The sequence below is a fragment of the Pelophylax lessonae genome, assembly GCF_965119305.1.
Source record: "Pelophylax lessonae genome assembly, chromosome: 1".
In the NCBI taxonomy this organism is placed as follows: domain Eukaryota; kingdom Metazoa; phylum Chordata; class Amphibia; order Anura; family Ranidae; genus Pelophylax; species Pelophylax lessonae.
Window position 1 is genome coordinate 673,665,462 of NC_138768.1, and position 14,793 is coordinate 673,680,254.

Consider the following 14,793-nt stretch of genomic DNA (forward strand, 5'->3'; position numbering starts at 1 on the left):
TGTTACAATATGACTAAACTGTGCTATGAAAAGTCCAACCAATAGAAAAAAGGAACTGCAATGTTATCATTGGGGCCAAAAATAATGAAAGAAGCATTGTATATACATCTACAATACAAGATAATAAAGGAGGAAAGTTGTATTGATTATATACAATAAAGCATGGCTCATTTTGACTATTTACAATATTTTACAACTCATTTTAATCACTTAATATATATTACAAAAAGGCATGTATGGGAAGCAAAGAAAAAGAGAAGTTGGCATCAGAATGTCTCTATATACTTTTTTAAACTTTTTAAAATGTTTTATTTATTGCGCTCTTTTTTTTTTTTTTTTTTTTCTTCTTCTTTTATTTATTAATTTTTTTAAGATGGAAATATACTGACTAATACTGATGGCTAGGTTATTCAATGAATGAATGAAAATGTTTCTAGGAATGTATCTTTTGTTTATTAGGTAATTAGAGCATTTGAAACAACTGGCATTTGTGGCTAACAGTGGTAGCACCTACTGCCTTCATCTTTCTCTACCTGGCCTTTGGCATCCACCATGACAGAAGGGTAAGTTGTGGGATTAACGGTTGAAGTAGGGAGAGGTTGCCATTTCTACAGCTTTGACACATGATTGGATTATCACATTAAATTTCAGAGGTGCAAGAATCAATAACTATCAACCGAATGCCCCTTGCTGCCATAGTAGACAAATACATACAGTAGGTGTGAATAATTACATCATGAGATTCTTTCACACTTCAGCCTTGCGTACAAAGAGGCTTTGACTACGGCCTTGTATAGCAACCAGAAGTGTCTGTAAGCATTACAACAATTAAGTAGGTATAGGACATTAACATTTCTGAAAGTTTGTATTACCAAGATCAACTAATTAGACTCTTTATTTCATCCCCTACAACAAAGGTTTGTTTGACTGGTATGTTCTGTTTAAAAATGTTGCTCTCTAGTTTAGTATAACATTTGTACATGAATGCATTGGCATTTTATTGACTGTTTTTGCATACTGTATTAATATTTTGAGTGTTTCTTTTAATAATGGAACAGTAGAAAGAAGTGGCACATAGAACATCTCAAAAATTCTTTCAGGATGGTGAATATTTTCTGTACGTTCAAAGTAAAATAATTTGCAGAAGTAGCCACAGAATAAAAAGAAATATAAATAAGACCAACAGCTAATATGAAAGTTCACTGTTCACCAAGTATACAAAATATGTATAGGAACAGATACTTGTGGCAGTTTCTGTTGGCTTTGACTTTGTCAACACTTCTTTTAAAGCCTGCCACAGACTGTAAGTGTCGGTTCACACTATGGCTATCCGACTTAGGGGGCGACCTGTGAAGTCGCGTGCACCGTGACTTCGACGCGACTTGCACGGACTTCATAAAATGAATGTCTATGCAAGTCGCTCCAGGTCGCCCCGAAGTAGTACAGGACCCTTTTTCTAAGTTGGAGCGACTTGTGTCGCTCCTATTAGAACCGTTCCTGTACCACACTATGAACCGCGACGGTGCACGACTTGTCAGGCTGACCAAGTCGCCTGACAAGTCGTACAAGTGTGAACTGGCACTAAGTGTGCAAATTGAGAGAGAAGTGGAAGGCACTACCATTTTTCTAGCAATTGGGCACATCAGTATTTTCTTGCATAGCTTATACCAAGACTCCTCTGTATTTGATTGACTATATATTTTCTTATTATCTGTCTGAATAACTTTTCTTCAGACTGAACTTTTTTTACGCATCTCAAAATTTGCAGACGTAAATAAAGTTTAATAACACATTTTTCAAGATGAATCACTGATAATTTCTAAGACAATCAGGTCTCTTTATGAAATAATAAAAGAGAGATAAAATATTAGTCAAAATGCACTCCAGTCCAAAAGTGTAGTTGAAAAAACTTACAGGTATACAGTACAGGTAACTTCACAGAAGCCCATGTGGATTCTATCTAGCTGTCTTCCCTGAGTCTTTTTATTCATTAAGATAAAAATTCTTCTGTGTGAAGCAGCCTCCTCAGCCCCCCAAATACTTACCTGAGCCCCATATCTGTCCAGCGATATCTACGAGTCCCTTGGCCGTCCGGGACTCTCCCTCCTGATTGGCTGAGACACAGCCGCAGTGTCATTGGCCCCCATGGCTGTCAATCAATGTCAGTTAGCCAATCAGGAGAGATGGGGGAGGGGCCGAACCGCAGCACCGTGTCTGAATGGACACACAGAGCTGCAGTTTGGCTCGAGTGCCCCCATAGCAAGCTGCATCCTGTGGGGGAACTCAATAGGAGGGAGGGGCCAGGAACAGCAAAAAGGGACCTGAGAAAATGAGAAACCGGGCTGCTCTGTGCAAAATTAACTGCACAGAGCAAGTAAGTATAACATTTTTATTTAAAAAGAAAAGGAGAATTTACAGTCACTTCAAAGCCTCATGCACACTGGACGTTATAAAAATGGCAGTAGCTTTTGCTGTAGAATGACATGTTAAAAATGCAAGTTTTGCCACGTTTTACATTAGCGTTTTTAGTGTTTGCATTTTTTAGCAAAACTATAGTCCTACAAAAACGTATAGCATAAAAGTGCTCATAAACACAGAATAGCCATATTTTTAAAAAATTTAATTTTACAGCTGAAAAAGTCCTCTTTAAACCGACTAGTTCTGGGTTTTTTTCCAGCCAGAAAACACCCCTGCCAAAAAACGCTGATAACAGCCTATGTGTGCATGGACACACAGGATAAAATGCTGGGGAGTTTATTGGCTGCAGAAAAAAAACGCCTAAAGCCAAAAACAGCAGCTGTAAAACATCCAGTACGCATGAGGCCAAAATTGTTTGTTTGGACTAAGTGGGTCCAAACAAACTATTCCCTTTTTTAACACATGCAGTGGCTGTGTGCACTGTATAAACTGTATGTTACAACTGCCACATACAGTATAGAGCACTGTTTTCCGGCGATAGGACGGGAACTTCCCGTCCAGCTCCCAGAAAAAAGTCTAGTCAGGCTGAGCGCTGACCAACCTTTCACAGAAGGCTTTATATGTAATAAATGAATACAAGGCTTCCTCTAATTGGCTGAGGTGGAAATTGTTATGTCATCCACCAGCTCCTCCATTCAGCCAATCAGAGGAAGCCTTGTATTCACTCAAAAAAATACAAAGCCTGCTGTGAATAGCCGAGCAGCCGTCAGCCCAATTAAATTTTATTCCAGAGTGGGATGGATAGTTCTCACCTTGCTGTCTACAGTGCTGTATACTGAATGTAACTGATGCTAGATACAGTTTATACAGTGCACACAGTCATGTGTTAATGTTTGGTGCAAACAAACTATTTAGAGCTCACTAAAAGCTGGAGGTAGGCCTTAGTTTTCATATTGCTCGTGTGTTAACATAGTAGAATGTATCAAATATACTCATGGCCTCATCCAGGTTTTCCAAATTTCAGGAGAAAGAGCCCATTCACATTGAGGCGACACGACTTCGGGGGGCGACCTGTGAAGTCGCATGCACCGCGACTTCGGCGCGACTTGCAGAGACTTCACATAATGGAAGTCTATGCAAGTCGCTCCGAGGTCGCCCCAAAGTAGTACAGGACCCTTTTTCTAAGACTTGTGTCGCTCCTATTAGAACGGGTCCTGTACTACTCAATGGACCGCGACTTGTCAGGCTGACAAGTCGCCTGACAAGTCGCGCTAATGTGAATGGGCTCTTAAAGGATAATAAAGATGATCAATATACAACTGTAAACACTGGGAGAAATATTTTTACAAGCACCTCAGACATGGTACAAAATATAACCACTAAAAAATAGTTACCTTAGGCCCCATTCGCAACTGGGCCATTTTCAGCTTGTTTCCCTATGCCTGACTATGCCCAACATGGAGAAACCTATTCTTTCTAACTGTCTCTGTTTACACTTGCATGCTCAGTCACCCTACGCTCAATGCTCAAAAAAGTACACAAGCTTTTTTTTACCATATTCAGGCATTTTTACCCCCACAGACTTCATTGGTTGCGCCTATAACTGCACAACACTCATGTTTGAGCTTGTTTTGTGCCTGAAAAACTCTGCACCTCCTCCAGAACTGCTCTTTTCTCCTTGCCCAGCTTAGGAAACAACCACCCAAGGTTTGATATACATGCAAAAACGCTTGTTAACAACTTGTAATACGCCAAAAAAAATGCTTCAAAATCATGAGGAATAGTCTCTGCTCAGGTACGCAAAAGCACTAAAAATAACAATGAAAGAAACTGGGGTTTGCTAACTAGAAGTATAGAACATGCTCACTATTGTATGCTCACTATGCAAAGTGAATGTACCAGTAAAAATCCTGAATTTATTTCTTTTGCACATAATTGGTATTGGTTTAGTGAATACAGCTTCACCAGTCTTAGGCTGGCCATACATGTTCAATTTCATTTGTATGTGCAATTAGGCAGGCTCTTGCACTACATCATTTAAGGTAAATCTAAAGGAAAATTGTACAAGATTATTGAACATGTTCACTTGATAAGTAAACAACCTCTTCTCTACTAGTAAATCAGACCCATTGGTTGTAGAACACAGGTAATCAGGGCCCTTTCTGCCTCGAGGTAAGATGAGTCTTTTGTCTCAGGTGGCATTTTCTAGCAATCGCATGAGATAAACATTCTAACTCTGCTTCATGGCCTCCTGCCAACCTGGCATGGATATAGAAATCTATATTACTGCTTATAATGCTGGCACTATTGGTGACTGACTGATCCAGTTATCTCTTATCCCTAAAGCGGAGTTCCAGTCGTTTTTGTATTTATTAAAAGTCAGCAGCTACAAAGTGTGGCTGTTGACTTTTAATAAACACACACATTCACCTGTCCCAGGATCATACAACGATGTGGCTGTCTGAACCCTCTGTTCTCTCCCTTGGCTCTCCCCGGTGCTGGAATTACAAGTGTGGGCACCCGGCTGTAACAGCTTGTGGCTTCACAGCCGGATGCACACTGCACCTCCTCAATGGCCGGGCAATCTTCTGGGACCTGTGACGTGTCCCAGAAGATTGCAGGAAGGAAGGGGGAGAGGAGAACTTCCGTTCGGATTGTCTAGATGGCCAAGTGGAAATGGGAGCGTGGTATCTGTCAAAACTGGGTACCTGTTCCCCCCCCCCCCCCCAAAAAAATGACATGCCAAATGTGAAATAGAAGGGGGTGAGGAGTACTTAAAGCAGAACTTCCACTTTTGGGTGGAGCTCCACTTTCATAAGTCCTCCCTTTGGGCCCATTCACGTTTGGACTATATCCTAACCCCTTATGAGAGGGTAGTGTTCTAAAGCCTAGTACACACGCAACGATTATCGGCCGACCGATCGTCCTTCTTATGTTCAGAGTGGTGTTTTGTTGGTTGGAATGTGCCTAGACTGCACACAAATTTTCTCGCCCAACAAAATTCTACTTCAGAAGTGATGTCAACGTTTGCTTTCTTTGTGTTCTTTCTTCTCTGAGCATGTCCAGTCTTGCTCATTAGATTTTTCCCTGTCGAAATCTGTACTGACTGCACGAAAATCGGCCGTGTTTTGACGGCGGACATAAATTTTATAGCCTGCACACCAGATTTTTTCGGCCGAAAAGTCGGAGTCGGTTGTCGGAAGCATCATACTAACAAGCCGAAAATCGGCAGATCGGTCGTCGGACAAAAATTCCCTGACGATTTTCGACGCGTGTGTACGAGGCTTTACCCTCAAACAAGTTGAATGTCCACTATCCGAACCATTAAAGCAATTTGCACTCTTGCATTTTGGTCTAGCACTTTTTCAGTGGTTTTATGGTTTAAGTGACTTTCTGAGTACCCATTGGAGGATAGTCCTGTTCTATGCAAGCTGCCTACCCAGAGTCAGTGACATCCCTGGGTAATTAATTCCCTTTCAGGGCTTTGTAAAAATAATTGTTCAAGTCCCAGCACTTCCGGGATGTGTCTTTTTGGCACCAGAACAACATTACATGTATTTCAGAACCCGCATACAAGTAGAAACAGCAACAATCACAAGGGTCTATATTTATAGCAAGTGTGGGACTCTGCTGAACATAGGGTGGCAATTTATGGGACCATAGGATAATTTATGCAGGTAGGAAGTGCTCAACACATGTTGTTCCCTGCTAGTGCTAGCTCCTTTGCATCTCCATTGAGGTCTATTTATGCAGTTGGAAGAATATGCACAGCCAAATGGCTGATGTCCTAAATTGTATGGCAGCTGTACCTTTCAACACATCTGATAATGCTATCAAAAAAGCGATAATTGCTGGAAATGAGGGTTGGATTAGTGTTATATGCGTTGTCGTATTAAGCCATTTGTTTCTTTTCTACCAGAGAACAATTACTGGTACAGTGATATAATAGCGTTTAATTTACGAAACATAGAACAAAAAATATTCAGTATTCATTCCTCTGTTTAAAACAGGCATAGCACTGCTTACCCGATGTTTTTTTTTTCTTTTAATACTAAACAGTTGTCAGTATAATTAAATGCAAAAAGAACTGCTAATATGTTTTTAGGTAAACTTGTCAATGCAAAATCCCGATTCCTTAAATGCTGTGATCTATTATTAAAGTCCTCTAACAATTCTATCACTTCTAGAAGCATTCAAAATCATGAAGAGTCTCTTAAGTTTGCATCTGGTAAATACTTTTTTAGCTCTTTACTCGTGGCCATCATAAAAAATATTTGAATTTTTAAAAATTTTTCATATTATTTACAAGGTTTGCTTCAATTTTAATAATAATAATAATAATAAAAAATAATAAAAATAATAATTATATTCATACAAAAGGCATCGCCCCCCACCTTTTCAGTTATACTTCAGAAAGGGGTGGGTTCCCAGACAAGGGAGGAAGGTGCAAAAAAGAAAAATAGACTAGCCCCAGTGCTGAAAGAGTTATTGAAAGACCTAGCACTGCAGCTTGCGGATGCTGCGAGAGATCCTTTTAAACTCCCGTTGGCCTTTCTGCCATCGCTTGACTGAGGTGATGACCAGCTCCCCTCCGAGCTTTTGTCCCATCACTAAATAGGGAGCGTTAATGTCATTCATCTCATCACAGGTACACTGCAGGCCGTCTTTAAGCCACAGCACGGTCTTCTTCAAATCCCTTTCTGTCACCCCATTCAGTTTGTAAATGGTTTTGCTCTTTGTCTCCGGGATGATCTTAGTGTCCCCATTGATGTAGGCGATCTCCTTCACTTTTATCTTCAGGGCTGGTGGAGGCAAAAAAAGAGGGGGAGGCAAGGAGAGAGAATGGTGAGAAAAAAAGGCTGACACAGGCACATTAGAACTCAGAAAGAGCCAGTCTGGGGTGGGACGTGTTGCTAATGAAACTGTCAGTCCTTGACACAATTACAGCAGGTGGCTCCATTTTTACACCACAAAGGGCATCAAAGTCATTTATGTCAAACCCCTAATTCTTAACCCTTACAGTGCCTGACTAACAATAACTGCACAGCTGAATGTACTGTTCTCTAAAAGGGATCAACATATCTGCATAAGAAAGGTTAATGAGTGTGGATATATAAACATATGTTTTCATTACACATAGATTCTATGGGAGAATATAACATCTGCAATCTGGGGGGGCAGCCTGAGGCCCATCGATCTGAAAAAGACTCAGATCTTTCACGTCCAAAATCAGTTGTCTGATTGTGGCTCCTACAAGAAGAAAAATAAGGGTGAACTGAGGTGCTTGGAATGTTTTCCTTGAAACTTTAGCAGGCGCTCTTATTTTTTATGCCTATATAAGACATTGCAAATGTAAATGTCTAAAGCCAGGCCTTTGGTTGTTTCAGTAGATGATACAAGGAATGCAGTGAATAAAGAGCTTGTATCAGGAGTGCAGGGTTCGAAGTTAACTGAATTACACAATTTTACATAAATTATCTCCTTATCACTTTCTGAAATATATATATATATACATATTACATACATAGTTACATAATTACATAGCTAATAGTTAGTCAGGTTGAAAAAAAAAGTCCAAATGGTTCAACCAAAAAAACAAAACAAAACAAATGCCAGTATTGAAAACCCAAACATACAATCCCATATACACAATCCTATACGCGCAGCATATGTGTGTATATATAAACTGCAAATACAATATGGTATATGCTATTTTGTAAGTAAACAGTATTAAAGTTGACTTTGATCTCTAAACCAGGGATTCCCAAACTACGGCCCTGCAGCTGTTGCAGAACTACACATCCCATGAGGCATTGTAAAACTCTGACATTCACATACATGACTAGGCATGACGGGAATTGTAGTTCCTGAATAACTGGAGGGCCGTAGTTTGGGAATCACTTCTCTAAACCATAGGTACCGAGAAAGTCCAACAACCTTTTCCCTTTTTCCCCATTTTTTGAATCTGTTTTTCTGGGGACAACAGTCTCTTTCCTCCCCTGTTCTCTTTTCAATCTGCAGAAATGTAGTATTTTTTTTAAAAAGTGACAAAAAAATTAAACTGCCATTTTATAATTTTATTAAAATTTACATTTCCAATATGCAGGCTTTATGATTTAAATAAAACAAACAAAAAATATTGTATTTTATTGCTCCATGCAATATGACTTGGGTGTTATTTAGACTGTGTAAAGAATACTTTTGGAATAATTTGCAAAACTACTGCATGTGTAATCGTCTTACATTCCTAAACCCCCCCCCCCCCCCCAGAAGTTTGCCCAGAGCTGGAATTTAAATTACAGCGCTCCTCTGCAACAAGACTTTTCATTTTTATCTCTCCTTTAATGGCCAGTACACATGATCCGAAAGTCGGACGACAGATCATCCATTTTTCTTTGCATCGCATATCAAAAATGAAGAGTTTACTAAAGTTATGAAAATTCTCATACAGCAGAATAAAAAATTGGAAGTGATGTAATGTGTTGTAGTGGATTTGTATTGTATTTTCGAACGCCAACTGTACTGATTAATCTGGTATCGTACAAGAAAAAATTTGTGCTTGTCCAATCAGGTCATTTTGGATGAAATGTTCTGATAGTCTCTCGAAAGCTGTGTGCTAACAATCAAATTTTTGTACAATTGCTTCGAAAGTGTTTTTTTTTCATCCAAATTTCAGATCGTGGGTATTGGCCAAGCTAGTGGTTTACATATGTTGCTCCTTTGCTTATTGCACACTGAGATTACTCAGGTGATGATAATAAACGGAGATTCTCTAAGGGCTCTTTCACACGGGCGTTCCTTTTTTTTTGCCCGATCAGGTCCTTTTTTTCTTTTTTGTAACGGACACGGATGACACTTGTGTCATCCGGTCCGTATGTCCGTTTTTCATCCCATCCGTTTGCGGATGAAAAACTGACATAATGCATGTCTATGTAAATACGGATGTCTGCGGATGACACCACTGACATCCGTTTTTGCTTCAGTTCCGTTTTTTGAAAGGAAGAAAAAATAGGGTTCTCCTCCGTTCAAAAAAACTGAACTGAACTGAACTGAACTGACAAAAAACGGATGTCAGAGGATGATCATCCGATGACATCCGTATTTACATAGAGATACATTATGTCCGTTTTTCATCCGCAAACGGATGGGATGAAAAACGGACATACGGAACGCCCGTGTGAAAGAGCCCTTACTCAGTAGACCGTTTGAAAAAGGACTATGCTAGCTAATTCAAGCATCCGTTTCTTCTGAACCGAGTAATGGGCCATACACACTATACAATTGTCTTTAGATTTTTTCCTTAAGATTTCCCAAAACCATATAATATGAGGTCAAATCTAAACACTTTCAATTTGTATGCAATCTAAACACTTTCAATTTGTATGCAATCAGGCAGGCCCTTGAACTACATAGTTGAAGGTAAATCTAAAGGAAATCTAACAACAAAAGTTGTATAGTGTGTACCCAGCTTTAAAATAGGTATTTTTCCTCAAGAAAACTGAAGTTTTATGGGCCATACACACTAAGATTTTCTGAAGACTTTTTCCTTTAGATTTACCAAAACCATATAATATGAGGTCAAACCTAAACACTTTCAATTTGTATGCAATTTGGTAGGCCCTTGAACTACATAGAAAAGGTAAATCTGAAGGAAAAAGACTTCAGAAAATCCTATAGTGTGTATGGCCCTTTACTTTAACATTCAAAGCTTTTACTGGGCCTGTCCTTTTATATTTAGGTCCATCATCTTCCTCTCCATGAAGGTAATGAAATTAAAGAGATTTTCTCAGTATTTCAATTTCTCTAAGTGTTTAGAAGAACCCGAATATTGTAATATAATATGTTATTTTGTTTTTTGGAAGAAGAGTTTGTTTCTTAAAACATATTTCTGGAAACCCCATACGAACAAATTTACAAAATTGATTAGTCTGTTTCCATTCTCCTTATCTAAATGTTGGAGTCACAGAGTTTGAATGATTTACACTGTGCTCAGTGCGTGTGTAATTACCAGCATGGCTTTCATTACTTTATAGAATATTTTGGCTGAGGTATAAAAAAACGAAGGGAGAAGTAAGTAAAGGGCTGCCTGTGCTAAGTAGGTACAGCCGATTACAAAAATTGTAGCCACTCAATTGGTTGCTATAGGCAACAAGTTTACTTTGTATTATTAAAAAAATAAAGAATACTTCAAAAAGAAAAAAAATCATAGCTAATGTGCTTAGTGAATCAGAAATAATGCCAAAAAGCTATCCTACTACAGCCCTTCACTAGCCATAAAAACATTAAGATGTCCCTAAGTTTCTCAGAGTTTGGTGAAGTTTTGTATTATCTATCTTTTTTTTCATTACTCCTTTACAAGCATGGCACTTGTCACTGGTTTCAGTGGATACTTCAAGGGCCTGAGGTACAGTTTTCTAATTTCATGGGCACCTGGGGAGCCTGAACACTTGAGATGCCCCAAAATGCAATTTTTTTGGCTTGGCCCCGTACTTCACTTTTAGTCGGTGAGAGCACCCATCAAAGCGATGTCCAATAGTGTTATGTAAATTTTTAGGGTTTAGGATTTAAGGGTACTTTTTAGGTGTTAATGTAAGGGTTAAATGTTAGGCTATATGTTAGTGGTTAAAGCTGAACTCAATGAAGATATAAAACAAACATATTAGGTGTATTTTTTAAATGCAATCATCTGAAATTGACTCGGTATTGGTCTCTTGTAGTCAGCCTACTCTGTATAGTCTGTAGAACACAGCTTGGGGGGGTTCAAAGAGCCATAGTGATAGGAGGAGAGAACAGAGTAATAGACATTTGACATCTTCTCCTTTCACTGTCCATTAACCATATGGACAAACAGAAGGAACAGAATGCCAAATGATCAGTTCCTTTATTCCTGACAGTGATGTCATAATGGTTTCCAACATGTTTAGGGGTCTAAAAATTACTCCTCAACAGGGCTGAAATTTAAATGCTGGGGGTCCTACTATGGACTGTATCAAAATATCCCATAGACAAATTACACTGCTGGAACTGGAAAAATGCAGAGCTCAATGGCTGTGTGATGGCAAACCATTGGCTATACTTGTGACATTACTGTCAAGAATAAAGGTTAGCTGGACTTCTTAAATAATCATTCTGCGCTCTGTTTCTTTCTATTTGTGTCTTCCCAAGTTCGGTGTCCCATTTCCGCAGGCCAATTCCCCATTTTTTTTCTAAACAAGGTCCAAGAACCATTACTAACTTGCTTTGGAAGGAAGCTGAGCACCTTTATTTGTAATTCATTTGTTCCAGTAAAGGATGGGGGCCTGTAAGTGAAAGTGAAGGTGCAGAAGAGAAAGATAGGGTCCCCTCCTCTGCTCGACAGGGCTGTGCTGTGTGTGGCAGAGCTGTGTAAATCCCAGGACCGGATGGACAGATATACAAATCCTTTGGCAAGTAAACCAGCTCCTTTTTATGTATTTAATTGGTGTGTTTAGCTGTTTGGCTAAATCTCCTCTTTAGGTTTCAGGGCCAGATCTTAATATAAAAAGTACGTTATTCTGGAAAACAACACTTCCTGGGAGAAGAACATGAATAAGGCTATATTTTGTGACATCCAAAGCTGCCATTGTTGCCTGATTATAGAATTGTAACATCGTGTTAACTTTGGAACAAATGCTCAGTTTACGGGGCTGGAGTGCATTCCATTGAGTCGTACTACAAATTCCCAGAGGAAGCAACACAACAAAAACATTTGTAGAATGGCTGAGGGTCCTGTCTGCAAGTTTTATACCATCACCACATTGTAATGACTTTGGAAATAGAATTGTCTGGGTATTTTAAATTAGCCAGGCACTGTCAGCCTCCTTGGTATGTGTTTTCTGTATTAAAGTGCCAGCTTGTTTTCATTTGTCAGGATTAATATCCCGTACAAGCAAGGCCATGCTGTTTCATACAAGTGCTACAATTGTATATAAGTTATGGCTGCGCTAGAACTGGGCTATAGACTTATTCTATCATTCACGTCTAACTAATCAACATCTAACATCATCAATCAAGTCTAAAGCCATAATGTTAGGGTTGTTTTTCTAGGGGTCCCGGAGTTACCCCCTAGTTAACATAGTAGCCGTATGATTTATGTTAGCAATAGCTTTTGTTTCCTGTTTTACGAAGCATAGTGGAAAGCTTGTTTATAAAATGATCCAACTCCATGTCAGCTCAGGTCTACATTCTAATTGCACGTCACACTACCTGTCCCCAAACAAGCCGCCCTGTCTGTCAATCAAGTTATAATAACAAATGGTTCTACCAACTAAGAAAAATACCTTTCTTTCTTTGGAGGCATGCTTACTTTGTATTTTGACCACCTCTTCCAAAAGAGATTTATCTAATTTTCAAAATTTTTGAAAAACTTTTGAAAAAGTTTACAATGCTACTGAACTACATCAAATAATTAGTAGGAAAATGAAATCAGATTTGCTATCATTTTGTATTGCTAGTATGTTTGTCCAATTACTCACGTATGGGGAACGGTTTGATATTAGACAGCAAACTATTCTTTAACTCAATATAAGCATAAAGTTAGCCATACACGTGAAGAGAAATCCATATATTGATGCTAAACAGAGCAGATGGATCAATCTCTTGCTGCTGGCTATTGTAGTCTGACAGCTGGCACCTGCGGCTGCCAGAATACCGAAACGGTGACTGTAGCTGATTGGCTGCCGTCACTGTTTGGCTGACTTTTTTTTCTGTCTGGCTCTTTTGATTTCTCAATCAAAATTTGCTGAGCTGTGTGGTGATGCTTCGAAATTGAAGCCATGTATGGCCAGTTTAGAAGCTAGCCAGCTGTCAGGGGATGTTCATTACCCCAGATGATCATTGCTTTCATTGCAGTGATCAGTTGAGCATGCTCATATATTCTGTAAAATCTCCTGTTTCCATTCCCGTCACAGGGAACATGTCTGAAACCTTCTCAGAGATCAGTTCAGCTAATATATGCATCTTTTACAGTGAATCCTAGACACCTTAATCTGCTATAACAGGAGTTATTTCAAAAAGATCATCCAATGTATATAGATATATCTATAAAAAGCACTACATATATCTAGTCCAGTAACATCAATATGCCAAATATAAACCAAAAAAATACCTATTGGCTCCACATACTACCAGCCGTCAGGCATTTATGGCAGAATTTAAAATAACTAGGCAATGGTATTAATTTACTAAAACTGGAGAGTGCAAAATCTGGTGCAGCTGTAGTCAATCAGCTTCTAACTTCAGCTTGTTCAATTAGGCCAGTGATGGCAAACCTTGGCACCCAAGATGTTTTGGAACTACATTTCCCATGATGCTCAACTACACTGCTGAGTGCATTAGCATCATGGGAAATGCAGTTCCACAACATCTGAGGTGCCAAGGTTCGCCATCATTAAATTAGGCTTTGAAAAAAAAAAACTTGGAAGCTGATTGGTTTCTAGGTAGAGATGCACCAGATTTTGCACTCTCCAGTTTTTAGTAAATTAACCCCTAGATTATAGCTGCCACTGCTGGGAGGTAGGAACAGCCATCACATGACTTCAATGGACTCCCAAAAAACCATGAAACATGGGCAGGCACCAGCAAAAAAAAGTTTTGGTCATCTGGATTAAAAGCTGTCCATATATACTTCTTGCAACATCTAAAACATCTTTTAGTATGGAACATGTATTGTACATTTTCTTACCAAAATCATTTTTGCAGAGGTTCTCCACAATGTCATTGTCATCCTCATTGCTGCTTTTACAGGCGTCACAGACTTTGGGCGCTAAAGAGAACAGAACAAGTTTTTAGGAAGGCTGCCTTATGCTTGCTGAACAGCAGGAGGCGCTAAGGAACAACATGCATTATGAAGCATAATCACATCTTTTCATAATATGACTCAGATACAAACTTGACCTAAACTCAAAACTTAATGAGTTACTTTGTCCCAGGAAGACTTTTTCCTTGAGTACTGCTAATGTTTTATTTAATAACATCCCATGGAAGAAGGAACACCTATATAAACTCAACCATTCTCATCATCTGCAGTTTGAAACATACACTCTGATCAGCAGTAACGGCTGTCAGGCAGAGCCAGTATTTTGGCACACAAGAGCAGACTGCTAATGGTGTTTGCTTTAAAATGTGTCTACAGCCAAAAGATTTTTTTTTTTTTTAATTTAGTTTTGGATAGAGCAGTGAGGGATACGAATCATCATCAGGTTTGTATTGTTGTCTGTGTCCCCGCTGCAGAGATTCATCGACTCAATTTGCCATCTTGACCATTGTCACCAAGACTTAAAGTAAAAGAATAAAAGAAGGAAGGAATGGAGGAAAGAAGGGACGAAAGAAAGAGAGGAAAGAAGGAAAGAGAGGGAG

The 14,793-nt window shown here is 39.1% G+C and overlaps 1 protein-coding gene across 1 annotated transcript in view; it reads right to left on the reverse strand.

Moving 5' to 3' along the window:
* Window positions 1-6,058: 6,058 nt before the first annotated feature.
* The window catches only part of SFRP2 (secreted frizzled related protein 2), a gene marked incomplete at its 5' end in the record, with an annotated part of 13,559 nt that continues 4,824 nt past the window's right edge, over window positions 6,059-14,793 (reverse strand). Inside the window, 2 exons of the mRNA XM_082269665.1 lie at window positions 6,059-7,220; window positions 14,120-14,200. Coding sequence (XP_082125791.1) covers window positions 6,916-7,220; window positions 14,120-14,200 — 386 coding nt within the window. The 3' untranslated portion in view covers window positions 6,059-6,915. The remainder of the gene's footprint in view (window positions 7,221-14,119; window positions 14,201-14,793) is intronic.